The 24,205-nt window shown below is 61.5% G+C and overlaps 7 protein-coding genes across 7 annotated transcripts; all 7 read right to left on the bottom strand.

Annotated features, from left to right (window-relative positions):
* Window positions 1–1,904: 1,904 nt before the first annotated feature.
* Window positions 1,905–6,416, bottom strand: LPMP_050210 (hypothetical protein; the record flags this gene model as incomplete). The annotated part of the gene is made up of 1 exon (XM_010705482.1): window positions 1,905–6,416. One exon carries the CDS (start codon window positions 6,414–6,416, stop codon window positions 1,905–1,907), a length of 4,512 nt encoding a protein of 1,503 aa, XP_010703784.1.
* A 1,366-nt stretch (window positions 6,417–7,782) lies between these two features.
* On the bottom strand, window positions 7,783–10,149 carry LPMP_050200 (hypothetical protein; the record flags this gene model as incomplete). The annotated part of the gene is made up of 1 exon (XM_010705481.1): window positions 7,783–10,149. The coding sequence occupies one exon, from the start codon at window positions 10,147–10,149 to the stop codon at window positions 7,783–7,785; it is 2,367 nt and encodes a 788-aa protein (XP_010703783.1).
* A 1,153-nt stretch (window positions 10,150–11,302) lies between these two features.
* LPMP_050190 (hypothetical protein) lies at window positions 11,303–12,355 on the bottom strand (the record flags this gene model as incomplete). Its single annotated transcript, XM_010705480.1, has 1 exon — window positions 11,303–12,355. One exon carries the CDS (start codon window positions 12,353–12,355, stop codon window positions 11,303–11,305), a length of 1,053 nt encoding a protein of 350 aa, XP_010703782.1.
* Window positions 12,356–13,765: 1,410 nt separating this feature from the next.
* On the bottom strand, window positions 13,766–15,181 carry LPMP_050180 (dihydrolipoamide branched chain transacylase, putative; the record flags this gene model as incomplete). The annotated part of the gene is made up of 1 exon (XM_010705479.1): window positions 13,766–15,181. One exon carries the CDS (start codon window positions 15,179–15,181, stop codon window positions 13,766–13,768), a length of 1,416 nt encoding a protein of 471 aa, XP_010703781.1.
* Window positions 15,182–16,476: 1,295 nt separating this feature from the next.
* Window positions 16,477–18,723, bottom strand: LPMP_050170 (hypothetical protein; the record flags this gene model as incomplete). The annotated part of the gene is made up of 1 exon (XM_010705478.1): window positions 16,477–18,723. One exon carries the CDS (start codon window positions 18,721–18,723, stop codon window positions 16,477–16,479), a length of 2,247 nt encoding a protein of 748 aa, XP_010703780.1.
* A 518-nt stretch (window positions 18,724–19,241) lies between these two features.
* On the bottom strand, window positions 19,242–20,882 carry LPMP_050160 (hypothetical protein; the record flags this gene model as incomplete). The annotated part of the gene is made up of 1 exon (XM_010705477.1): window positions 19,242–20,882. The coding sequence occupies one exon, from the start codon at window positions 20,880–20,882 to the stop codon at window positions 19,242–19,244; it is 1,641 nt and encodes a 546-aa protein (XP_010703779.1).
* A 1,053-nt stretch (window positions 20,883–21,935) lies between these two features.
* On the bottom strand, window positions 21,936–23,264 carry LPMP_050150 (hypothetical protein; the record flags this gene model as incomplete). Its single annotated transcript, XM_010705476.1, has 1 exon — window positions 21,936–23,264. One exon carries the CDS (start codon window positions 23,262–23,264, stop codon window positions 21,936–21,938), a length of 1,329 nt encoding a protein of 442 aa, XP_010703778.1.
* Window positions 23,265–24,205: the final 941 nt, after the last annotated feature.

Genomic DNA, 24,205 nt, shown 5'->3' with positions numbered 1-24,205 from the left:
CTCGGCGCCGCCCGCGCAACTGCGAAAACCACGGCATCCTGCGATGCCTGTTGCCTCGAGTGTTGCGGCGGCTTCCCCCGACGTCACCGTGGGGCACGTGCGCAAAAAGCCTCCACAGTCCCTTCCTCCGGCGGCCTCGACCGGCTACAGGGCCGCACACACCCAACGGCAGCATCCACGGGCCGCTGCACGGTTGGCATGGAGCGGCGCTGGTGGTGGGTCGTCCGTTAAGGTCACCGCCCACTCCTCGTCCGCTACAGCGGAGGCGCGCCAGCGAACCAGTCCCCAGATGGCGTGCCCCCGCCAGGACCTCCAGGGGGGGGGGTGGAGGTCCGCTCCTCTCTTCACGCCGTGCGCTGGGTAAGTGCGCCGTGCTAAGCTGTCCCTCATTCTGAGGGGTAGGGCACGGGAGCAGCTTCTCGTCCCTCTTTTCCTCGCTTCCCGCGGCCTCGGTGAGTGTGGCGCCGAAGGACTGGGGTGGAGGGCCGTTCGCTGCCAGTTGGAGAATGGGCTGGCCCAGGCGGGGCTCGTCGTGCTGCGACACCTTGCTTGAGTTCAGCAGGTTGAACGCGGAGGAGGGCTTTCGGAGGAGCACCCGTCGATCCTCTTCGGTGGGTGCCAGTTAGCAAGGGAGCTCCTCAAAGGCGGCAACATCGATGCTCCCCCAGGCCTGCCGCAACTCGTCGCAAGCCAGCATCCGCTTCCTCCCCCCGGCAGCTTCCATGGGTCTGCGGAGAACGACCTTGGGGCGGGTTCGGTGGATGGGGTCCCCGGTGCGATGGGTGTGCCCTCCCCCCCGCAGGCACACGCACCCTCTCCCCCCGCAGCCTGATGATCGCGTCATCCGGAGTGAGAACCTCCACGTGCGTAGGACGTCGGCCCTTTCCGCGGTCTTCGAAGCCTGTGTGGTACGGTCGATAGCCGGTGTCATCGATGTTAAGCTCAGCGAGCGTGAGGCTTGGTCCTGCAGGAGAAGCCTGTGCGGCGCTGGCTTTCCGGCATCAGCCCATCGGTACTCAGCGGGAGCGCCCCCCCCCCTCTGCCTCATGGAGACCACAGCCGCAGGCAGCATGTCCCTGCCTGGCCCAACTCCTCCAGGGTGTGAGAGAGGAGATTGGGATGGAATGGGGCCATGCGTTTGCCTGTTCTCCTCATCTCCGCCGGTGCCGCTGCACCCACCTGCTGCCGTACAACGTAGAGGAGGGGAGAGAGCGCCATGAAGGATCAGTAGAGAGAAGGATGGGGGAGGGCAGAAAGGGGTGATGGGCATGCAAGTGAAGATAGTATTCATTACGTGTATCAGCGACAATGGAGGACACAAGGCTAACACGCCAGTCGATCCACTTGATCCCTTGTAGGGAAGCGGAAAGGAAAACAGCAAAGGTGAGGGGAGAGAGAAGGGGGAGGCAGTGCGATTCAGGGGTTTCCCTGTGCTGGCCTCCCTTCTCGCTTACTCTCTGTACGTCTCCGGGCTCTAGGGCCGCGTGTGGGGGCGTAGAAAGCTCCTGAACGAGTGTTTGTGTGGGTGTGTGACGAGAGGGGAGACTCAGGTGAGACGACCTCGGTGGCGTTGCGGCTTCCCCCTGCTACAGAGCCTGTGGGACCAAGTAACGGAGCTTTACAGTTATTCCGAAGCGCCCGTACAAACTGCATGTCTGTGTGTAGACACAGTGGCGGAGGCGCACACTTACCTGCTACTGTGGCCGGACGCACACGCGTCAGGTTGACAGGACAGGCAGACAGACAGAGAGAGAGAGAGAGCACAGCAGAAGAAAACAAGCGGGCGCACTAGCGCATTCGACTCACTCGATTCACCGCTTGTCGCTCTCTGTACAGGTGAGGGACACTACGTCTCCCATCCTCGCTTCTCTCATGGCATGGCGTCGCCGTAACCCACAGCGGCCTTAGAACGATACGATGGTCGCAGCGTACGCATCCTCCCACGGTTCTACGGCGAGATACGACGAACCTGCGGCGCCACCAGCAATGACGCCGTCACGGTGTGCCGGGTCGGTAAGGGACTTGGCCGAATCACCGGCTGACGCACTCGCTTGTGTGGAGCCATCACCGCTACTGTGCGACCACAAAGACGTAGATGACGCAGCTTCCATTGGCGCCATGTCCAGCGGGTCGGTAAGCAACGGTAGTGACGGGTGTGCAGCTGCCTGCAGCAGGATCGCCTCCACCTCTGCTAGACGCGTAGATGCGACCGTCACGGCATGCACTGGAGACAGCACTGAGGGCTGGAGCGAGAGTGATGGGGAGAGGGTTGCACAAGCGCTGACAGGTGCCGCTTGCACATCTCTGTGGGCGTATGGGAGGACGTCTGGGTCAGTGCTTTCCTCATGGGGATTTGCGCTGCTATTCGTCTCCGCACTTTCTCTGTGGCCCTCTGCGCTCGCTACAGTCGTTGGGAGCGCCGCCGTCCCGCAGGCGTCACCGAAGAAGCACAGGGTGGCACGCAAGGGTGCAGGAGTCTCCGCACTGCAGGCGGCGCAAGCGGGCGCGTGCGAGGACAGCGTAACCTCACCACACTCGGCGCAAGTCCATGGTGAGTAGCAGAGCCGTGAGTACGCACCCTCTGCTCCTCTTCGGCCACCGCAGCCGGCAGTGTGGCACTGCATTTCCCATCCTGGGTGATACGCGTCGCACGTTGCGCAGCGCCACACGTAAACCCCACCAGCAGGGATTCCAGGGGCCAGAGCAGCGCATCGCCGGCACGCCAGCTCGTTGTTGTGCGGCTCTCCGCACTCGCTGCATCTCCACAGGCGCCCGCGCTCCCACATGGTCCCCGGTAGGCGGCGCGTACCGCACGCCGTGCAGCAGCCGTCCTCAGCATCTGCAAGGTGTGGGAGCAGGGCACGCAAGGGTGAGTAATCCGTCAGGTGAGCAGGAGTGCTCAGCTGGCCATCGGTGCTGTCGCGGACGGCGTGTGTCGTCCCACAGGAGTGACAAAGCCACGGTTGGTCCGCTTCCGTTGGAAGCAGCGCTGCCACGGTCGCCACAGCGGTGCACGCACAGTGCGAGCACTGCGCGCTCGTGAATGGCACGTGGCCGTGACACGCAGGACAGTGAACGAGGCGATGCTGATTGACGGCAGCGAGCACGCGAGGGTGTGGGTGGTGGCATCTCTCACATGTATACCCGTTCCTGGCCCCTGCTGCGACTCCCCTTACGGGCTGCGCGTAGTTGCAGTGCGGGCACGTCACCATGACCTGCTGGGCGGCCCGTGAGCACGCATGGCAGTAGGCGTGCAGCCCAGAGTTGCAGGCACCGCAACCGCACGTCCAGGTGAAGGCAGCAGTGTAATATCCGGGCTCCGTGCTGCCACAGCTGCTGCAGGAAGCCGTGCTGGACCCCGTTGCTTTCACGTGTTCCGTCGTCGAAGTGCCGTCGGGTATGCTGGGGCACGCGGCACTGTGTGGGCCTATGGAGATGGCGTGGCAGTCGGAGCACACGTAGACAAGTGCTCTTGGATCCCCAGCCCTAAGCGAATCACCAGCCTCATAGAGACTGTTCAGCAAAGCGTCATCTTTTCCGTGCCGAGACGATGCCGCGTGGAGTGAAGAAAGTGGCGCCGCATGCAACTCGCCAACGTCAACGGGCGCACTGCCACAGGCATGCCCGCAGTCCCAGCAACAGCGTGCCATACCAGCCGTGGCCTCCTGCGAGCTCAGCGATTGCAGTGGCGTCGTTGTGTAGACCAGCGAGCTCTTGGGCAGGCCTCGCTGCGGCAGCAGCGCCACCGTTCCCACGTGTGGGTATCCATCGCACAGTGTCAAGCCGCACGTGTGTTCATCTGCTGTGTTGGGTGTCTTCACGGCGATGCCAAGCTGATCCGCCAGAGGATGGGCCTCTCCGCAGTGCAGGCAGTACGGCACGCACACACCGCTGCTGGAGGCGGTGTGGCAGGAGGGGCACTCCCAGCTGAACGGCGCCAGAGTGCGCAGCACACAAGCCGCGCACCCCACACTGGAGGTGTCGAGATGGTGCGGGTCGGTGTTTTCATTCTCGAAGCCACACCCGCAGCGCCACTGCCGAGGGCCAGGGGGCGTTGCTGTTTTGTGAGCTGCAACGCAGTCGCTGCTGGCTAGCATACAACCGGACGTGAGTCGGCCTAAAAGAGCGCTGGCCGCGTTGTTGTCGCCGTCTGTGGTAAGGTAAGGCCGCAGCGCCGATGGCTTTCGGTTCTGCTCCTGCAGCCACCGCAGTCTCCACAACGCGGAGACAGGCTCACCTTGCAGGCCCAGCGGCCGGCCTACCTCCGTGGCCCACGCGCGCAAGCGGCCCCAGAGGCGCTGGGCAGTTACGAAGGTCATTGGTTGGCTCACCAGTGGCATGACGCACTCACTGAAGAGACGATGGCCGACTGTGATGAGGCCGTAGCGAGCTGCTTCGCCAGCAGTTGGGGAGCAGCGCAGCGCGGCCCAGACTTCGCGAGGCGTCGACTTCGAGGCGTGAGAGAGAAGATGCAGTCTATGCAAGAGCTCCCTGGCGTCATCAGCATCGGTGTTCGGCACGCACACCCTGTCGCTGGTCTTCTGGCAATCAGTCGCTGACTTGTGCCAGTGAACGCTTGCTGGGATGACGGCAGCGACAGCAACAGAGAGCAGGTACACGCCCAGCAAGCCATCCATCGGGCCGTACTGCAGCTGAGCTGCCTTGGCCCGCATGCTATCCCGGGCTGCTTCAACAAGGCAGGAGATGAAGGTACACACGTCGTGGGATGTCGGAGGGGCAAGCGGGTTGTGCGCGCCGGCGCGGCCTACTGTCGAAGAATCAGCAATCATCGTTCGAAGCGTCTTGACGGTGCACCGCAGCGCGTCGCTGCAGCGCTCGGCCTCGGCGTTGTCGTTGCTGACCCACACGCACACGTTCATAAGGACGGACACGACCTGCCGCCACGGCTGCCACACCGCAGCTTCGGCAGCCTCTTTGCTTGATGTTGGTGATTTCCTTTGCGCCCTCAGGCACTGTTGAAGTCGATGGACACGAGGCAGAAGGAATTGCAGGTGTTGCAGCGTAGCAGCCCACTGCTCGCCTGCGTCGCTGAGACCGCTATGGCGGCGCCCCGGCAGTGTGGCATAATAGGCAGCGAGATCAACATCCATTAAAAGGGCTGTCGTGGTGACCTGCAGCCCCCACGCGCCGGCAGTCGGCGGAGTGCCTCCTCGCACAGAGACGTCAGCGGGGCTGCTCGCGCGGAAGGCGCGGGGACGCACGAAGGCCTCTTCCTCTGCCACACACATGGCGTAGAGCTCGGCGAAGAGCATTGCGGAGTTGCGGTGCAGACGATAGAGGCTCCGCAGCTTGCGAAGCAAAATTGGCGGCGTCAGCGTGCGCACCTCCACTTCGGCAATGACGCCATCACACCGCTGCTGTCGCGGTGGCTCCTTAGAGGGCACGGCGTCACTGTCGCAGGCCTCACTCGCACTAGAAAGTTGTGTGTGACGCTGGATATCGGCGTAGAAGGACTCAAACAGGCGCAGTAGCTGCGGGTGAGCGCTGTCGCGCAGCTGCTCTGGCGTACTGACCCACACCGCGTGAGAGCGGAGGGCGAAGAGAAGGTTGTGCCACACCTTTAGCAGCTCCTTGAGAGTGGGTGGCGGTGCGTTGGCGAACGCCGATCTCACCACAGAGGTCGCAATGGAAGTCCATTGCGGCGGCGCGGCGGTGCTGATGTCCGCGACCGTGTACGCTGTGCGAGGGGCTGCAGCAGGCAGTGCTGGTGAAGCTGCAGGTGGACGACTCATCGCCAGCGCAGCCACAGACATATCGCTGTGCATCTCCGCCGCCACGTCCACCTCGCCCTCCGCGGTGTCCCATGTAGCCGAAAAGTTTTCCGCATCGCTGCTTCGGTCGGCCTCGATTCGGTGCCTTGTGCGGCTCGGCTGTACTGCCTCCGCTGGCGTCAACAAGGCTGTTGGGTTCCACAGCCACGGCATCAGTGGGCGGTACGTGAAGGCTGGCAGGTACCGGATTGCCCCGGCGCAGTCCTCGCCGGAAAGCGCGCCACGTCCATGCAGGCGGGACAGTACCTGCAGCCACAGGGAGCTGTTCAGGTGGTTCAAGATGGCGTGGGTGGGTGGCAGGCTCGACACCTCACTGCCGCAGTGGAGAGAGCGCCGCCGACGGTGGTGGCGCTGCGCACCAGCCGTTGCTGCTGGAGGCGAGAGAGAGGGGGAGGAGGTGGGTCGCTGTTTCACTGGATTGGCGTCCGCCTCAGTGGGCAAAGGCGTCGTGAGGAGCGCATCGGTGAGCTCCGCCTCCGCGTAGCGTGCAAAGTCACTTCCTCTAGTGATGCTGCCTGACGACGACAGTGGCGTGGACGCGGTCGCAGCCGGTACTCGTCGATGGAACCGATGAGGGTAGAAGTGCAGCACACCGCGCTGCACAAGCCTCTTCCGCAAGTGCATGTCTACAAGCGAAAGCGGAACAGAGAAAGGAGAGAGCGGCTGTGTAAGAAGGTGGTGGTGGTGGTGGGGGGGGGGGGGCGGGCGATGGAGCGTGGTGAAGTCTTGATACCTCCCCAATGTCTCCTCGCCTCAATAGACCGTCACTCCTCTTCAGGTTCGTTGACTGTCCTGCTCTCTACACCAGCGTCTGCAGCTACTCCTCCTCCCCCACTAGTGCTGGGAAGGGTGAAGAGGCGGTGGAGGAGGAAGCAGCGGTACAGTGGCTGTCTCGGTATGTATGTGTGTAGGTAGACCCTGATAGCACACACACACACACGCAGAGGAGGAGGAGGAAGGGAGGGGGGGGGGTGAGGTGTACGCGGCACGGGGATGATACCCACGACGGCATCACGTAAGCGAACCAAAAAGAGAAACGGATAGGCAGCGGCGAAGAGAAGGACCAATGTGGGGGAGACAGTGGGGTCGGCCTTGAGTGGTCGACGATGAGCCGCTAGGCAATACCCACACACACATTCGAGAACGACGACGTGCGACAGGGGACACGGGCAGAGAAGAAGGCGTGAAACGCTCTCCGCGTTGGAGTTCCCTTAAAGCAACATAGAGAGATCGAGAGCAACACCAGGAGAACCCCCAAATGGGAGGCGACACACTCTCGATACTTCCGACACTGGTGATTCTCCGTGAGAGACGCATATCTTCTCTCTCTCTCTCTTGCCACTTCAAGGGCAGCCTCAAGTAAAGCGACTGCACAGAACACGCACGTCCTTGCAGAAGCTGCGCTCCGCCTTGGGCCTCCTCTCAGTTGGTTTGTTTTCGTGTCCGCTTAGCACCTCCATGTCTGTCATCGGCAAGACACCGCGGCGGGTGGGGAGGGGGGGGGCTTAGAGAAGAGATTTTAGTCGCATAGTGGAAACACAACGGCACCATAAGTGCGGGTGTCGTGTCGCTCGGCGGGGTCAGCGCAGAGGCACCACCGTTGCCGCTCGCCTCGAATGCCATGACGCATTCGCGCCGTGAGAATGGCGCAAAGGAGAAGCCAAAGCAGCGAAGAGCACGCGCAGCAGCCTCAGCGCCCTCCAACGAGATCGAACACACACACACACACACTGACAGGCACAGAGGCGTGTCGGCCAGTTCACACAGCAGCGTTAACGGGATAGCTTGGCATAACAGATGGACGGTGGTATTGTCGTAGGGAGGTGGAGGGAGGCGAGGATACAGGAGCGAGAAAAAGCGCTCCCTCGCTGCCGTCTCCCCCCCTTCGTAAGGCCACGCAGGGCTGCAGCGCAGCACCCACGCACACAGCTGAGTCAGAAAAACTCAACAAAAGTGCGCTACGAGAGAGAAAGGCAGACGGTGTTGGTGGTCAGTAGCCCTGGATGCCTTTCCGCTGCCCGTAGCGGTTCAACGGTCCTACGCCTACCTGCTTCAGCTCGCGGCGCTGCTGGCGCTTCGACTTGGGCTTCGCCCTTGTCGCTGGCCGCACCGGCCCGCCGGTGGGTGTCACCAGCTCCAGCACACCGTCGTCGTCGTCAATGCGCAGCTCCACTTCGCCTTGGCGGTTCACAAATGTGTGTGTGTCGGGCTCGAGCTGGTGGTTCGTCCGTTTCCTGTGACGCCGCTCCACCTTCTTCAGCGCCCTCATGCGTGCCTCGTTGGCCTCCATGTTGAAGAGCTCATAGCGGGTGAACGTGCTGCGCAGGGCGTGCGGGCGCGCATAGAACATGGGTGGCGCCGCATCCTCCAGGTCCATGTCGACCAAGTAGCTATCACCGTCCCCGGGCTCACTCAGGGCGCGGGCATCGTCGGCGGAGTCAAGATCAGCCCAAGCTTCTTCCTCCTCGCTGTTCAGTTCCTGCCCAACCGCATCGTCGTCGTCTTCCCACTCTTCATCAATCTCTTCTGTCGCCGCCTCGCCGCCGCGTACAGCGGACACTGCCGCAGGTGAAGCGGAGGCGTGTTGCTCCACGTACGTGTTCAGCGACAGCGCCGCCGCATCGGGGCGGTAGGTAGGCGGCGGCTCGACGTACACGAAATACCCGTCCACGTACAGCTTCAGCAGCTCCTTGCCCGCACGTGCCTTGTTGGGACGGTCGTGGGACGCCATGTAGCCGCGTCGACGTGCCAGCGCATTCAGCAGCCGTTCGGCGAGCGAGTCGCTCTCGTCGATGTCGTCCTCAGCCAGCAGTGATACGTTGAGCCCCTCCTCCAACACCGGGCGAGGCAGGCGGCGGCATATGGTGGTCATCGCCTCCAACGTGTCGGTGGCTGTGTCAATGGGGAGGATGCCGTCGCACACCATCTGCGCCTTGGTCGTTGCGAACGAGGGGAAGACAAGACCAGGGCAGTCGCACAGAGCCACGCGGCGCTCGTTGGGAATCGTGAGAGTCTGAAAGTGCTTCGTCTTGCCTGGTGTGGCGCTCACCATCACCTTTTTGCAGCCGATGATGGCGTTGATGGTGGACGATTTGCCCACGTTCGGGTATCCGACAAGGCCGACCATCAGTGGCGTGTTCACATCTGTCACCCCAGCCTCCTCACGGAGAAGGGCGAGCTGGTCCAGCAGTTGCATCGGATCGAGCACGGTCCACGGCTCGCGCTTTACGGCGGCAGCCCCCGCCGCTGTGCGTGAGTTACGCGCCAGCTCCTCCTCGGTCAGTGGCTTTTCCTCCTTCACCCTCGGCTCGTGCGCCTGCTCTTTCATGGCCTGGAGCTTCGCGGCGAGCTCGTATGGATTTGCTACCTTGACCGGGTCCCGCAGCGCCTTCTTCTTGTGCCGCGTCTTCTCCCTCTTGTGCTTCATCACCTTGTCCAGCACCGCCTTCTCCTGCTCCGCCGTGAGCTGCACTCCTTCCGCGTCGAGTGAAGCATAGACTTCCTCCTCCTGCTCATCCTCGTCATCGCTGCCTGCAATGGCGTACGAGGAGGCGGCAGTAGCGGCGGTGGCGGCGTCCTGGGTGAAGGGCTGCAGCGGCTTGGCGGAAAAGAAGAAGAAGTCGTCGCCGCGCTGCTGAAAGTAGGCCGCCCAGGCCCGCCGCTGAGCCTCGGTCAGCAGATCCGACTTGTTCAGCAGCAGCAGCACCTTCTTTGGCTCCCCCTTGCTGTTCGTGGCGCTCCTCACGTACTTTTCAAAGTCGGCGCTGCGGAACATCAGTGGGTTGCGCGCGTCTACGATGACTGCGACGACGTCGGCCCGCTCCACGACGCGCCACAGCTGTCGCCACACCTCGAGGTTGCGCTCATACGGCGTCAGCAGCACTTTGTGCTCCTCCTCGATCTGCGCGAGGGAGTGGCGCCAGTCCACAAAGGCCTTTTTCTCTACCGCCTGCAAGTCTTCGGCGGACATCTTGCAGTTCCACACCGGCCGCTTCGGAATCGTCAACGACTCGCTGAGCTTCTGCCAGTCCAAATGAGCCTCGTCCATCGGCATCTGTTTTGGGACGATCTTGTCCTGCTGCACGACATACACACGGCCGCCAATGACGACACGTACGTCACGCTCAGCAAAGTAGCTCTCCTCGCGCGCGTCAGCGATGGACAGAAAATTCTCCAGGTCGTTTGTCTCCCAGATGGACTTCATCTGTGTTTTGGCGCGGCCGACCTCCTGCTGGTGCAGCTCCGCATCCAGGGCGGCGTTACGTTCGTTCTCTAAGGCATCACGGTAACTGCGCCGTCCCTGCCGCTCCGTGGCCCGCTTCGAGCGTTGGAGGGCCTTGCCGAGCGACGAGCTCATCGCGTTTGGTGTTTTGTCGGCTAAAGCCACCTATGTTGTTCTGCCCGCCAAGCGTAGTGAGGGCGGCGGTGTACAACACCGAAGAAACAATCAAGAGTAAAAGCGAAGGACGACCGCCGGCAGAGAAAGAGAGGACCGGAGAGGAGGAGAGCAGAATGCGAGAGAGAACACTGGCGCAGGGGGTTAATGGATGTCCCTGTGTGGGCGCCAAATGATCAGCGTAGGGCGTGTGAGTGTGTTGGATGGAGAATGTGCGTAGGTGCCACGTTCAAATAATTTCTGGCACTTTTGCCGCAGCACAGTGAGAGCTCCGCCTTCTTCGATAAGGGGAAGGAGGAAGGGGGAGAGAAGTATACACGTGCGTGAATGGGCGGATGGGGGGGGGGGGAAGAGCAGCTCGACGAGTAATTTTATGTAATGGAGGCGCTTTATTGCGTGTGCCCACGTCTGTGCGTGTGAAACACCAAAGGGGAGAAGAAATAAGAAAAAATGAGCGGAGGGAGAGGCGATGGGTGTGAGAGATGAGCGCACACAGTGCTCGACTGTAGTCACCACCGATGTGATGTATCCAACTATTGAAGCGCCTCACGGAGAACACGAGGGGGCCTCCGCTGAAGGGGTAGTGCGCACGAGCGTCACGTAGCGTGCGATACACAATGAACCAGAGCTTTGCCGGCACTTCGCCCACGTTGGGAACAGAGCAGACTCACCACCGCTCTTTGGCGAGACGACGCGCGTCAACGCATGTCCGCGCAGGCGCGCACAAACGGTAGCGCTTGCAAGAGCGCTGCTGATGCCGTGCAGGGGTCTCTGTGGTGTGACTCGCCTGTGCGTCACGCCGCGTTCATCGCGTTCCCTTTTTACCCTTCAACGGCTTCGCTATTGTGTCTTCTGCGTTGTAGGGTGCGGCGCGCGCCCGCTACTCTCCCACGGAGGCAAACACACAAAACCCGCCCACGCGTGCATCAATACTCCCTCGTTGAGGCCCGTCTATCCACACTACCCACCACCGCTGGGAGTGGCCGCGCACGTCTTACCCTACCGTTAATCACATCCGCAGAGCGCTAACCCTGACACACACGCACGCACACAAACACACCTTCACGCCGAAGGACAGACTCACATGATTTAGGTCCCTCTGTTGGCCCCCTTTTCAGTACTGAGGCTCGTAAACGCCGCCGCCTTCCTGGCGCGGCCTCTTCGGGGGCTGCCGGAACCCGCTGCCTGCGCCGTCGCCACTGTCTTGCATAGACATAGCAGGTCCCATCACTGGCGGCATTCCGCCACCCCCCTGGAAGGGGGGCATGAGGTAGTTGACACGCTCCGGGGCCTGCGGCGGTGCGCCACCTGCCATCACTTGCGGAGGTGGAGGCGTGTAGTAGTTGTTAAACCCAGGCCGGTGATCGCCGTAGCCTTGTGCCATCGGAGGAGGTGCAGAGCCGCCGCCGACCAATCCCCCCGGCGGCAGCTGCGGCTGTATGGGTTCCCCTCCGCCACACTGCCGCAGCTCGTCGACACCATGGGCAAAGTTGCACTGATCACCGCGGTTGCAGTGACCTTCAGCAAAGCCTTTGCACAGCCGCGTTTTGTAGTTAGCATTGTGAGGACGCTCGAAGCTGCCGCCGCCGTGCGGGTTGAACTCGCGAGGCTGGTAGGGCCGCCCGTAGCCGCCACCACGACCCGGGCCCTCCTGGCCGCCGTACAGACCGTGACCACCGCCGTAAGGGCCACCGTCGCCATAGCCCTCCATCATGCCGCCAGCCATCATCATGGGCGGCTCCTCACGCGCGACATGGCCACCAGCTCCCATCGCCGCCGCCGCCGCCGGAGGAGCGCCCGCCAGCTGCAGCTTCTCCAGCATCGCTGTGGCCTTGGCAAGCAGCGACTCTTCGCCATTCTCCTGCATAGCGCAGTACACGCGCCAGCTCTGCTCGTTGAAACCGTAGTTGAAGTAGTCGTTCAGCTTTGCGCCAGGCTCGGCCCACGGCCGCTTCGCCATCAGCGCAATGTCGTACCCGAACGTGGCACTGCTGAGCTGCGGGCCTTGGACGTGCTGCGCGCACAGCGGCACAAGCCCCTTGACGTCTTCCGTGGTCTCGGCCTCTGTCTCCTGAGCCTGCTCTGCCGGTCGTGCGTCCGCCACCCCCGCCTCCTGATCCTCCTCGACGTCATTGATGACGAAGAAATCGCCTCCGCCGCTCTCCATTGCCGCGGCTGCTGCGTCAACGGTATTTTTCGCCAATTATGATAGACAAAGAGCGTGCAGGAGGTGCGGAGAGAAAGTCAAGAGTGCCGCTGTGTTTGGATGCCGCTTGCACCCCACCAGTGAAGTACACGTTGAGTGGAAGAACGCATTGTGTTGATGGCGACGATGCGGCACATCAGCGGAATGAAGAGGGGGAAAGGGGGAGGGGGGAACTCAGAGATGCGCGGATCGGTGATGAGCAGGATGAGTGGGTAGGGAATGAAGAACAGAAAGTGAGGGAGAGGAAGGGCCCGGGGTTCCGCGGGGCGGGCACGACCAGCGTGCGTGTCGTTGTGTGTTGCCTTCGGCTTCACACGGATCTGCGAGCATCCTCTCCTCATCCCCTGGCGCCCCCTAGCGTCCTCGAAAGACCAACAGGGCTTTCAACCCCGCTCGTTTGCTGCTCTTTTTCCGCATTATGGCTGTCAGACTCGAGCGGGTCGCTTTAGGTGTGCGAGCTCCGGTGTCCGTGCCTGCATGGGTGCGCCGTATGTTCGATCCCCTTACGTCGCTTTTCCTCCTTTCCCTCTGTCATGTCCAAATCACATCCGCATCGCACATCGGCAGTGCACTCAGATGTACATCAGCGACAACAGTAAAACCAAATTCTCATCCTCTCATCTCCCTCCGCCCCCGCCGCCGACCATCCGCCGGCTTCGCCTCGACATCCCCCTCAGAGAACAGGTGCGTGTCTGATAGACACACAGACATGGACGAGCAGCACGAAGAGGTTCCCCAACACCTGCGGAGAGCGATGTCGGAAGACCCGAAGGAGGGAGTGAGTGAGTCACAGCAATGCCTGTAGTGGGCCAGCACAGGGGCCAACACACACCCAGGTATGCACGTACACTTACCCAGACTGTGGAGACAGGCTCCTGATGAGGCTAGGGTGCGAGGGAAGAGGGAGAGCAAGACAACAGAGCGATGCGGAGGAGTGCATCCTCCTCGATGTCAGTGCCATCCCATAGGAAGAGGTGTGGGACACGCGCACACAGAGGCCAAGGGAAAGGGAAAGGGAAACGCTGGCATACACATTCACGCGAAAGGAGTTGGCGCACGCGGGCATCCGTGTACTAACTCATCAGCCGCCTGCAAGGAGGGAGGAAGAGGGTGAAAACGAGCTCAACTGTCAAAAGTAAAACACAGGCGGTGAGAGGGTAGATGCACACACCGACAGCACACATTCATACATGCAAACACACAGAGAAGTGCGCGGGCATCGGCTGGTGTAGTGAGTGTGTTTTAATCCAACACGTACCCGAGGATAAAAGAAAAGAGGAGGGGGAGGAGGACAGTGATTCCCTCCAAATCGGCCATCCCGTCCCTCCCCCACTCCCTTCCTGTCTTCCCCCTTTTTCTCCGTCCATCACATTACCTCAGATCAACGAGCATATTCTCGGGATTCTCCAACAGCCACTTGTGCGTCTTCGCAAATCGCACCATGCTCGCGCCGTCAATCACACGATGATCAGCGGTAAAGGAAAAGCAGACGATATTCGCAGCGTACAGGTTGCCGTTCGCGTCGAAGCGCGGAAGCTTCTGCAGGCGGCCAATGGCCCCAATAGCGACCTGAGGCGGGAGCAGCACCGGCGCTGTTACCGTTGCCCCGATCGGGCCGATGTTGCTCAGCGTGAAGGTGCCGCCTGCCATGTCCTGAGTCGTCAGTTTGTTGTTCTTGCCGCGCTCGATGAGGGTTTGCATGTCGATGGCGATGTCGAGGATTGACTTGCGCTCCACGTGCAGCACGACCGGCACGATGAGCCCGTTCGGCGTGTCCATGGCGAAGCCGATGTTGTGTGCCGCCTTGCGCACCAGCGCCGAGCAGTCCGCCGGGCAGTGAGCGTTGATGTCGGGGTGCTGCTGCAGTGCGATGGACGCTGCCTTGAGAAAGAAAGGCATGAAGGACAACTTTGCCTTACCTTTACTGCGCTCCTTCACCACATCCTTCAGCGACTCGCGCGCCGCCATGAGTCTGGTGAGTTCGTACTCCTCGCTGAAGGTGAAGGTGGGAATAGACGCGGCCTGGGTCATTGTCTTGACCATGCCGCGGCGCACGCCGATGATGGGCAGGATGGTGTCGCCCGGCTCCGTTGGAAATCCAAGCACGACGGCGCCAGGTACGGCAGTAGTGCCGGCCAGCGCCATAGATGGGGGCGATGGCGCCGCTGCTGTAGATGCACCCCCTGCGATGAATTGGAGCACGTCGCCCTTTGTTACGCGCCCGCCCTTTCCGGTGGCCGGCACACGCGCGAGGTCCAGCAGGTGCTCCCGCGCCATGTACCGCGTGGCCGGCGTCGCAAGCGCCTTACCCGACGAGGGGTTCGATGACGGCTTCGACTCCGAGGAACGTGCCGGTGGAGCTGAAGGCGCCGCTGGCGAAGGTGATGCCGCACTGCGGGACTGCGAGGCCGCCACTGGCGCGTCGCCAGTGTCCTCTGGCACGATGTCAAGCATGATCGAGCCCACCTTCGCGGTTGTACCAGGCTGCAGGTACACCGCCTTCACAACGCCCTTGTAGCGGGACGTGATGTCGACTGTGGCCTTATCGCTTTGCACCTCACAGATGGGATCGAACTCATTGATGCTGTCGCCGGCCTTTACACGAACGCTCAGCACCTGCACCTCTGTTATCCCCTCACCGATGTCGGTCAGCTTGTACGGGATGCAGGAGCCAAGTAATGCGCACGTGGGCGCGAAGTAGCGCCTCTGCGATGCTGCGTAGTGGCAGCTATGCGCGCCGGCAGCTGCGCCAACGCGGCGGATCACCGAACAGCAGACAGCACGCATAGTTCTGGCCAAGAAAAGACTTGCGGCACTTTAGCGGCTCACAGCGAGCGAGGAATGTGGGCAAATGGATGGCTAGCAGAATCCACAGAGTAGTAGAGAAGAAATACAGGAATGTCAGCGTATGGCTGTGCGCACGTGCACGTGTGCGATGCCGGGAGGGAGGTGAGAGACGTTAGAGAAGGGAGTGGGGGCGTCGTGCAAGTCGGGGGAAGAGGAGACTACCAGAGAAAGAGGTAGAGGGGAGTAGGAAGGAATATCGAGCACAACAGAGAAGGCGCCAATTTGTCCGGGAGGGAGGGAGGCGATCAGCCCAAGGCGCCCACACACACACACACACACACGCCCAGACTGCTGTAAGGCGCAATTACCACTGCGTTCCCCAACTCTTGTTCTTGAGCCCTGCGGTAGACAACGCCTCTCTGCGCTTATGTGCGGAGGTGAAAGTGCAGGTGTACGTGGTGCAGTTGCTGGTGTTTGTGCGTAGGAGTGTGGGGTGCCGTATTGACGGTGAACGGAGTGGGGAGGGAGGGGGGGGGTTAGCAGAGGTCAGTGGGGCGATGCTACACGATCGCTAAAGGGGAAATAAAAGCAGGGAAGGTGAGGGAAGGGGAGCAGAATGAGGCAAGTACGAGTTGAGTCATTGGTGAGAATATGCACCATGGCGTGCGAGCGTGACACATCACGCCGAGTCTGCGCTGTGCGGAGAAGGCTCTAAAAAGGAGAAGGGCATAGAGGGGAGGGGTTTTCTGAGTCGACGGCAGCTGCGCCCTTGTCAGACAAACAGGTCGATCTCTTTCAGCCTCTTTGGTGCTTCCCCGCCCCTTCTTACGCCGCCATGTGCGTCCGCGTGTTGGAAGGCACGTTCCTCAAGTCTATCCTGTAACGCGGTTCTCCTCTATTTTGCCGTGTGACTGTCGAAGGTCTCGCCTCTCCCCCATCCGTTCCCCAACTCGCCCCCCGGCCTTGCCCTGTCCTCTTCCGCATCAAAGGTTGCACTCAGCGAAGAGGGAGGGAGAAGAGAGGAGCGAGAGGGGAGAGAGAGAGAGACACGTCACTAACTGCACGGCTGGAAGTGTGTCTCTCTGTCTGTCTATCCTGCCCCGTCTACTGGGCATTCGTCTGGGATACGAGAGGAGGAAAATGAGGGCGAATAAACACGCCTGAGCGCAGGCGCCTTTCCTTCCTAACAGCGCGGGGCCTTCTAAAAGGGGGGGGGAGGGGCAGAGGGGGGGGCCTGCAGGTGCGCCCTGGCACCACCAGCGCGCCTCGCTCTCGCGTGCTCTTTCCCCTCAACGCTACACCTGCACTGACTTGATGCGGCTGCGCAGACGCAGCAGCGCTAACTTCAGCTGCTCCGCCGTCATCACCGGCATCGGGTAGCGCGATGAGCCACCACTGCTGGTGGTTTCATTCGAAGGGGAGGACGCGTCGATGCCGCTGCTACTGCCGCTTCCCACAGAGGTCGGGGAAGAGGAGCCGCTCACCGGCTCGGCAGTCTCAGTGGTGGTGGCACTCGAAGAGGACAGCGACGACGGCGGGGTGGCGTTGCAACGGTAGCGATGACGAACGGGTGTGCACTCCGTCATCGAGGATGACACAGGCGGCAACGCTGACGTGGTTGCGCGGGCTGAGGTGGCCCACCTCCCCTCTGGCTCTGCCAAGGGCTGCTGACCGTAAGCCAGCGTTGCATCTGAAGCACCCATGCTAGTGACTCCCTGACCAAGCTCTCCCGGAGCCTCCCCAGAACGCTTGGGTGGCGACGATGGTGACTCAGCCACGCAGGCGCTCGTCGCCGGGGGGACCGGGGTGAGAGGAGAGAGAGCAACAACCTCTTCCGTACCGGCAGCCCTCTCTGGCGATGGCATTCGCCCCAGCGATCCATGACCCACTAATACGCCGACCCGCATCGGCGATAACGCGGTCGACCCCGCTGGAGACACGTGAAGAGAGGTGGGCGGCGCGTCGTTGGGGTCTCTCGGCGCAGGCAGCGGCGACGCAGACTTCTCGCCGATGCTTAGGGGTGTTACCCCCGCATCCTTGTCCGCTGGTGCCGACTCTGTCGTCGCGCATGCAGGGCTGCTACAGTGGTCGAGGGGCAGCATGCGGAGGGGAGCTGATGGCAGCACGCGCGCTTTGGCGGAGAGTTGCATGGATGGTGGCATCTCAGCTGCCATTGGAAAGGGTGGTGACACTACTGCTGCAGCCGTACTGGATCCATAGTGCGGGACCGGTGTGGATAGAGTGAGATTTCTTGGGTCAGCATGCGCAGTGCTGTATAGCAGTTCCTCCATCCTCACGGGTCGCAAGAGCTCGCTTAGCGGGGCACGACGCGGCAGCTGTTCACCCAGGCGCAGCACGACGGGTGGAGCCTCCACGAACGCTGCGCGGAAGTCCTCTTCGCCCTTTAAGTATGACCGCTGATGGCGAGTGAGTCGCTGCAGCGGACGCTGTGGTTGAGGGTGGTGGTGTTGGTCATCTAAGCTGCCGTTACTGCTGCTACCAGTCGTGGCTGTGACAGGGTGTGTACCGCCCTCCATCCCCGTGACTTCCTTGCCGCCACTCGGGACGCTTTCCTCGCGTGGGTGGCGATAGTGTGCCTTGACGGTGGCAAGCCGCTCTCGCTGTGCCTGCTCCTCCTGCTGCTTCTGCAGTTCCTTTGCGCGCTGTTGACGCAAGACGGACGCTGCTCTGCGCGTTGCACGCTCCTGGCCGTCCGTCAGGACGTCGTCCCTCTGCTGCTGGACAGCTACGCACTCCTCGGCATAGGTGCCTGCGGAGGCAGGGACGGCATCATCCACAGCCGCCATAACGCTTCGCTCGCCCTCTTCGCGAGGGGCGACATGGTGTGTTGGGGCACTGTGTAGGGTGACGTGCGCGTGTGGGGCGGCATGGGAGATGCGCCAACGGCGCGGAGCATCAACAGGGGTTACTCCTGCTGTTGGCGCTGCAGCGGTGCGCAGAGACGTGCGACTTGCCTGTGGCACTGGAACACTGGCACCTGGTACGTGCATGGCCACTGGTGCAGCCGACATACATCCGAGAACGCTCGACAGAGAAAGGGCCGCCGGTGCCGCAGCCGCCACCCGCACCGCCCTCGCCTTCTCCGTCACGCGCACAGCAGCACGCCGCTGCTCGGCTTCGCGAGCTTGCTTCATCCGCTCGTGCGCCTCTGTTCGGGTGTAGGCAACGGCGAGGCGGTGTCGTGCCGCCTCCAGCTGCCGCTCCGCCTGCCATGCGGCCACCTCCTCGTTAGCCTCCGCCTTTAGGCTGGCCTCGTAGTGCGCAGCAGCCTCCTGAGCTTCGCCTTGCTCCGTGGTGGCACGTGCAACGAGTCCATCGATTACGGCCACGTCTCGCGCGTTCGACTGCAGCCACAGCTGACGAGCGTCCTCGCGAACGCACGCCTCCTGGTGCTGTTTCTGCCTCTGGTAGGAGCGAGCCTGCTGGATGGAAAGTGCTGCGGCTGCCTGGCGGGCGGCGAGAAGGCGCTCCTTGCGCATGGCAGCCTCACGTTGCTGCCGCTGTACCAACACAGACACCATATTGAATGAACGCGACTAACAGAGCGAAAAGGTGCGTATGAGGACGGGTCTCAGCCGTCTGGTGGTGGTGGGGGGGGGGGGCGTGTCACTGTGCGTGTATCACAACAGCGACATTTCTGTGAGGATGGTGAGTATGAGGGAGGCGGAGAAGAGGAGTAGAAGTTGGTGACTCACAGAGCACACGAGAAGCACTTGCAACCACACATGCACGGAAAGGTGCGGCCGCAGCTCCCTCTTCGGCAAAGAAGGTGCACGTCCATTGCTGGAGCACAAATGCCCCAGCAATGGACGACGGGGAACAGTGGCCCGTTGAAGCGCTACCCTGAGTGGCAAGAGCCTCAGGAACGTTGCGAGGCGCACGCGTTTGTGTGCCCTCATCATGGCGCTGGTAGAGATGTTAGCATGGGTCTTCGTGTGCTGGCGAAAACAAGTAGCCTCCACCGCAGGTGATCAACGGAGGAGGAGCTCAGAGCTGTTAGCAGCCTTTTCCTCTCCTCGTCACGAGTAGGTGCGCTGTGCTACATGAATGCCGCAGGCGCATTCTCAGGCAACAGGATTGATTCATCGAAAAGAGGCAGTGAGGGTGAGAGCGAGGCGGCCGTGGCAGGGGTAGCTCGCGAGTAGAGGACGGTAGCAGAGGAGGCGGAGTACGCCGAAGAGGACACTCCTGGCGGGGAGGGCTCCGGCGAGCTGACCGATGGGGCCTTCTTCACACCGCCAGCTGCTACGGCCGAAGCGGCAAGTACAGAAGACGACGTTGAACTGGAGAGACTCACCAGAGCGCTTTGTAGCTGCTGTGCGGAAGCGTTGAGCTGCCTCAAGAAGGCTTCTACCTGCGTCTTGGCGGCTGCGAGGGCTTCACGCCGATGCTGCTGCTCACTCGATGCCGCAGCAGTAGATACTAACCGCTCTTTATCCAGTAACGCTGCCTCAAGTTTTTGTGCGTAGTTGCTGGCCTGCTGCTGGGCCTCGGCGGCCTGCGTGAGTCGCGTGGTCCACATCTTCTCCTGGCTCGTATGTACGTCTGTAAGTTGCGCGTGCGCTTCCTGCAGATGATGCAGTGCAGTGACGGATGCCTGATGCTCGCGGGTGCGGTTGGCAAGTTGTGCCTGCAAGGTCGTTTGCATCTCTGTAAGGACAGCACACTCTTGGCGCAGCACCGCCGATTCCTGCGCACTGCTGGTCATTCGTGCATTTGCCTCATCTAGCACACTCTCCGCCTCTCGCACAGTGTTCTGTGCCTCAGTCCACCGCTCCTGAAGAGTGCGCACCTGCTGACTCTGTTGCCGCGCCACAAGGAGCAGGAAGCTGATGAGCCTCGCGTCCGCCTGCACAACCTCATCGAAGTGCGTCTGGAGGCGGCGCAGCTGCCGGCCCCATTGATGCGCATCAGCAATATGAGACGCACTGGCAGCAAGTGGCCCGTCGTCAGGGTGTGCCTCGCTGTCTGCGTCAGCATGCGTGGTGCTGGGAGGCGTGGGAGGCAGGCAACGGCGCAGCTGCTGCTGCACTTCGTCAAAGCTCCCGACAGCACGTTGACTGATGTTAAGCAGTTGCTCCTGCCAGTACAGTGCCTGCGCTGCGATAAGCGGACTCGCTGCCGGGGAGGGTCTAGGCGGCGAGCGGCGCGGCTTTCCAACCTCCTTGCTGTCTCGTGTCAACGTGGTCGGTGGGCACTGCAGTGACGTACTCCTTTGCGGGCGTAGCGCCTGGCAGTGGGTGAGTTCCTCCTGGGTGCGACTCCGCTCCGTATGCAGCTGAACCCGCTCTGCGCCCTCTGCGGAACCGTTGCCGGCGCACAGCACACGGTGGTACGCTAGATTGGACCCCTCTCTCTCGCTCCGCCGCGATGCCTGAACCAGATCCTCTAGAGTGTGCACGTTCTGCTCCATGCGGTGCATCTGCTCGCGGTGGCGCTCCTCTCGCGCTTGGGCGTGTAGCTGCGTCTCTGTGAGCAGTCGATGCGCCTCTTCCAGCCTCGTCTCGGCTTGCACAAGCTCTGCAGCGAGTGTAGCGTTTTGCTGAGCGCACTCTTCGAGTTGTTCGCGCTGTTCGAGCACCCGCTGGCGCAGCGCGTCGGTGTCTCGATTGGCCGCAGCGAGCGCGTCCCTTGCCGCATGGAGCTCATCGGAGTGGACACGGCTTTTGATGATCGGCATTACACAGGCCGCGCGTGGGTGGAGAGGGAGAGGGAGCGGAGGCGGCAGTGCTGAGATGGAGGGAAGCTGGGGCTACCGTGGGTATAAGTCTATGAGGCCGTATGTATGTGAGTATGTACGAAAGAATCCATGAGAGCGCCCCTATGGATGAGTGTGTGTGTGTGTGCGTGTATGGAGTATGCTCTAATGGGGTGAGACACGGGGGGAGGGAGGGAGGGGCGTGAGGGCGCTGTCTCTGAGGGTCTCTGGCGTGAGTGTGGGTGCACACAGAAGGCCACAGAAAATCGCAGAGGCACAATCTATGGGGGGGGGGGGGCTGCCTCTTTCTCTCGCAAAACTCGTAAAACGAAATGAGCAGAAAAGAGAGGAGAGTGGCGCCATGACGGCAGCAGCACGAAGTCGATAGTGACAGAGAAGACCGCTCGAGGCGCAGACATCTGCGACAGCGCACAACACAGGCGCCTCTGCGCACACATTTGGCCTTGCAGACGCGTCTAGGGGTGTTGCATAGAGGCATCCGTGGGGGTGCGCCTTGTCGCTTTCTTTCCGTGTAAGAGAGCTGAAACATAACCAAAACAGTGCGCGCATCCGCACCCCATCGCGTAATACTGAAGTAGCAGCACTACACATCGCCGCCTCCTCCACCATCTCTTCCAAGCCCGCCACTGACTTTTGGAGCGGGGGTCATGCGAGGCACATCAGCACACATCCGCATGCATCGAGAGGGGGAGGAGTAGAGGGAGGGGAGGTGGCCGTTGGTACACAGCACGAGCGCAGCATTCGCTTCTCTTGTGTTTCCTTTTGGTGGCGCACACACGTGCGGGGGGAGAGGGGGGGGGTTGAAGTGTAGCGTACATGTGAAACAACAGAAAATGGTGAGATGGGGCATAGAGAGACAATGGGAAAGGAGAGGACGCATAGAGTCTATCAACATCATCCTCAACAGCACAGGTGAGTGGGTTGACCATCCCTCACGTGCGGCTGACCATCGACACACTTACTCAGTCGCCGACCCCTCCCCCTTCAAACCAGCTGCCCCTCCCCCATCCACCGCTAGCAAGCCTTCTTTGTCTTCTTTGCAGCCAAGCTCTCCTTCTGCCGCTGCGCTTCCTGGTCTGCCAGCATCTGCAGATGCTCCGTCATCTTGTCTATAAACATTATGTCCTTGGAGCCAGTTGCATCCTCCGGGCTTGGGCCTAGCTCAACATGCAATCCGTCAGTCTCTCCCACCGCGATGGTCAGCGTGCGCCGGTGATCAGCCGAGCCAACGCAGCCGGCCACGTTGAGGGACTTGAGAGTGCGCGTCTCATGGATAAGCCGCACCACCGCGTCTACTGCCTTGGGGCCGAGGCGGTTTGCCTCACAGTTCAGCAGTAGCAGGTGCGTGTTCTGCAGAGCCGCCGTGATAATGGCGGTGGCACCGACGTCGGTGATTTTGTTTTCAGACACGTCCAGGCGTTCGAGTGAGGGGAGATCGGCCTTGATGACGGCCGCCACACTCGCCGCTCCCTCATCGCCAATCCAGTTGTCGCTAAGGTTGAGAGTGCGCAAGGTGCAGCTGGCGATCACGGCGGCGTCCGTTAACTGATGCTGCAGCGCCTGCACCCCTTTGAAGCCGATCGTGTTGCAAGCGAGGCTCACGTCCTGCATGATGGAGGAGCTCGCCACAAGTCGGCCAACTGCTTCGGCGCCGGGGCAGCTGATGGAGTTGCGGTACAGGTTCAGCGTTGTCTGGGTCTTACCGCCGTGACGCTGCAGTGCCTCGCAGAGGTATACGGCACCCTCGTCCCCGATAGCGTTGGCGGCTAGTTCGTAGACGCAGAGTGGGTTGCGCTCGTAGGCCCGCATGAGGCACTTCGTGCCGTTCTCTCCGACAGTGTTCCACGAGAGGTCCACGCGGGTCAAGTCGCGGTGGCATGCCGCGGCGTTGCCCATGGCGAGGAGGGTATCATCACCGAGCCTGTTGCCCATGAGAACGAGGGTAAACAGCGTACGATTCCACTGACCAGGCTGGCCAGAAGGGCTGACGTTAGGAATGAAGGCGCTCGCCAGTGCGATGCCGCCGGCGTCTGTCATGTTATTGTGCGACAAGTTCAAGTACTGCACATGGGTGTTGCCACGCAACATGCTGGCGATCGATATCGCACCATCATCGCCTAGCTCGTTGTGGCTCAGATCGAGGAAGGTGACGTACGTATTCCTGAAGAGAGCCGTGCCCACAATAAGGGCGCCACGTGGCCCGAGAGCGCGGCCGGCGAGGTCCACGCGCGTCTCCTGCAGCACCGACCTCCACCTCTTCTTGGTGTAGAAGCCGGTGGACTTCTCGCCTTTGGTGCCCGGCGCGGGCACTTTGTCTTTTTTCCTTCGTGCACTCGCCGGCATCCGGCGGCGACGTATTCTTCAGCTCTGGAGAGAATGTGCTCCCGAGGAGGGCGATAGTGGGTGGTGCTGTGAGGGAACCGCGGGTAATGTCGCCAAGCCAGAAGAGTCTTACTTACGTCAGGGCGCAGGCGCGACCGGTGTGGAGGTGCACTTTGCATTACAGACGAGTCCGTCCATCAGCTCGGTAACAGTGGTGGAAGGAGAGAGCGAGAAACGTAGAGGAAAAAAAACACGAGGGTGAAGTACGAGAGGGTGCGTACGCAACGACGTGGCAATCCATACGCGTCCTCAAGAGTGTGGAAGGAGCCAGTGTGGACGATCTGTATGCTACAGAGTGGCAGACAACACACCGACAACCGGTTTGGGGGGGCTCACGTCTACCCCTCGGAAGAGGAGGAGAGAGCTCGGCATTACTACACGCACACACACTGGCAACTGCTAATCCACCGGTATGCGCCTCAGGCCGCCAGCGGCACAGCACGCCTATACGCAAGTGGCTCACAGGAGTCGTGAGAGAGGCAAGGGGCCGGGGAACACCTGGACGCCCTCTCGCCTTACCTCGACACGACACTCGTTGTTATTTTCGACATTTTCATGTGGTTTCACTTTAGGCGCTGCTCTCTTATTGGCTGCTTAACCGAAGCAGGAGGACGGAGCGACTGGCCCCTGCCAACCCCCCTCCTCCGCATGAGAAGTGACTTCGAAGCCTTTTCCCTTAACGCGCCGAAGCACAAGATAGCGCGAACACACACACACACACACACACACACACACACACACACACGAGACACGAAAATGAGCAACTCAAATCCAACGACACCAGAGAGCGAGTGAGCGAGAGAGAGAAAAGGGGTCGGAGGAGTGCCGAGAGGGCTCGCGTTCGGCAGGAGGAACGAGGAGAGCGAAAAGGTATGTCAGTGGTCCTTTCCTCTGCCCAGCGC

Source organism: Leishmania panamensis, assembly GCF_000755165.1.
Source record: "Leishmania panamensis strain MHOM/PA/94/PSC-1 chromosome 5 sequence".
Lineage (NCBI taxonomy): Eukaryota > Euglenozoa > Kinetoplastea > Trypanosomatida > Trypanosomatidae > Leishmania > Leishmania panamensis.
Note: the sequence above shows the minus strand (reverse complement) of the source record. Positions and strands in the feature narration are given on the sequence as shown.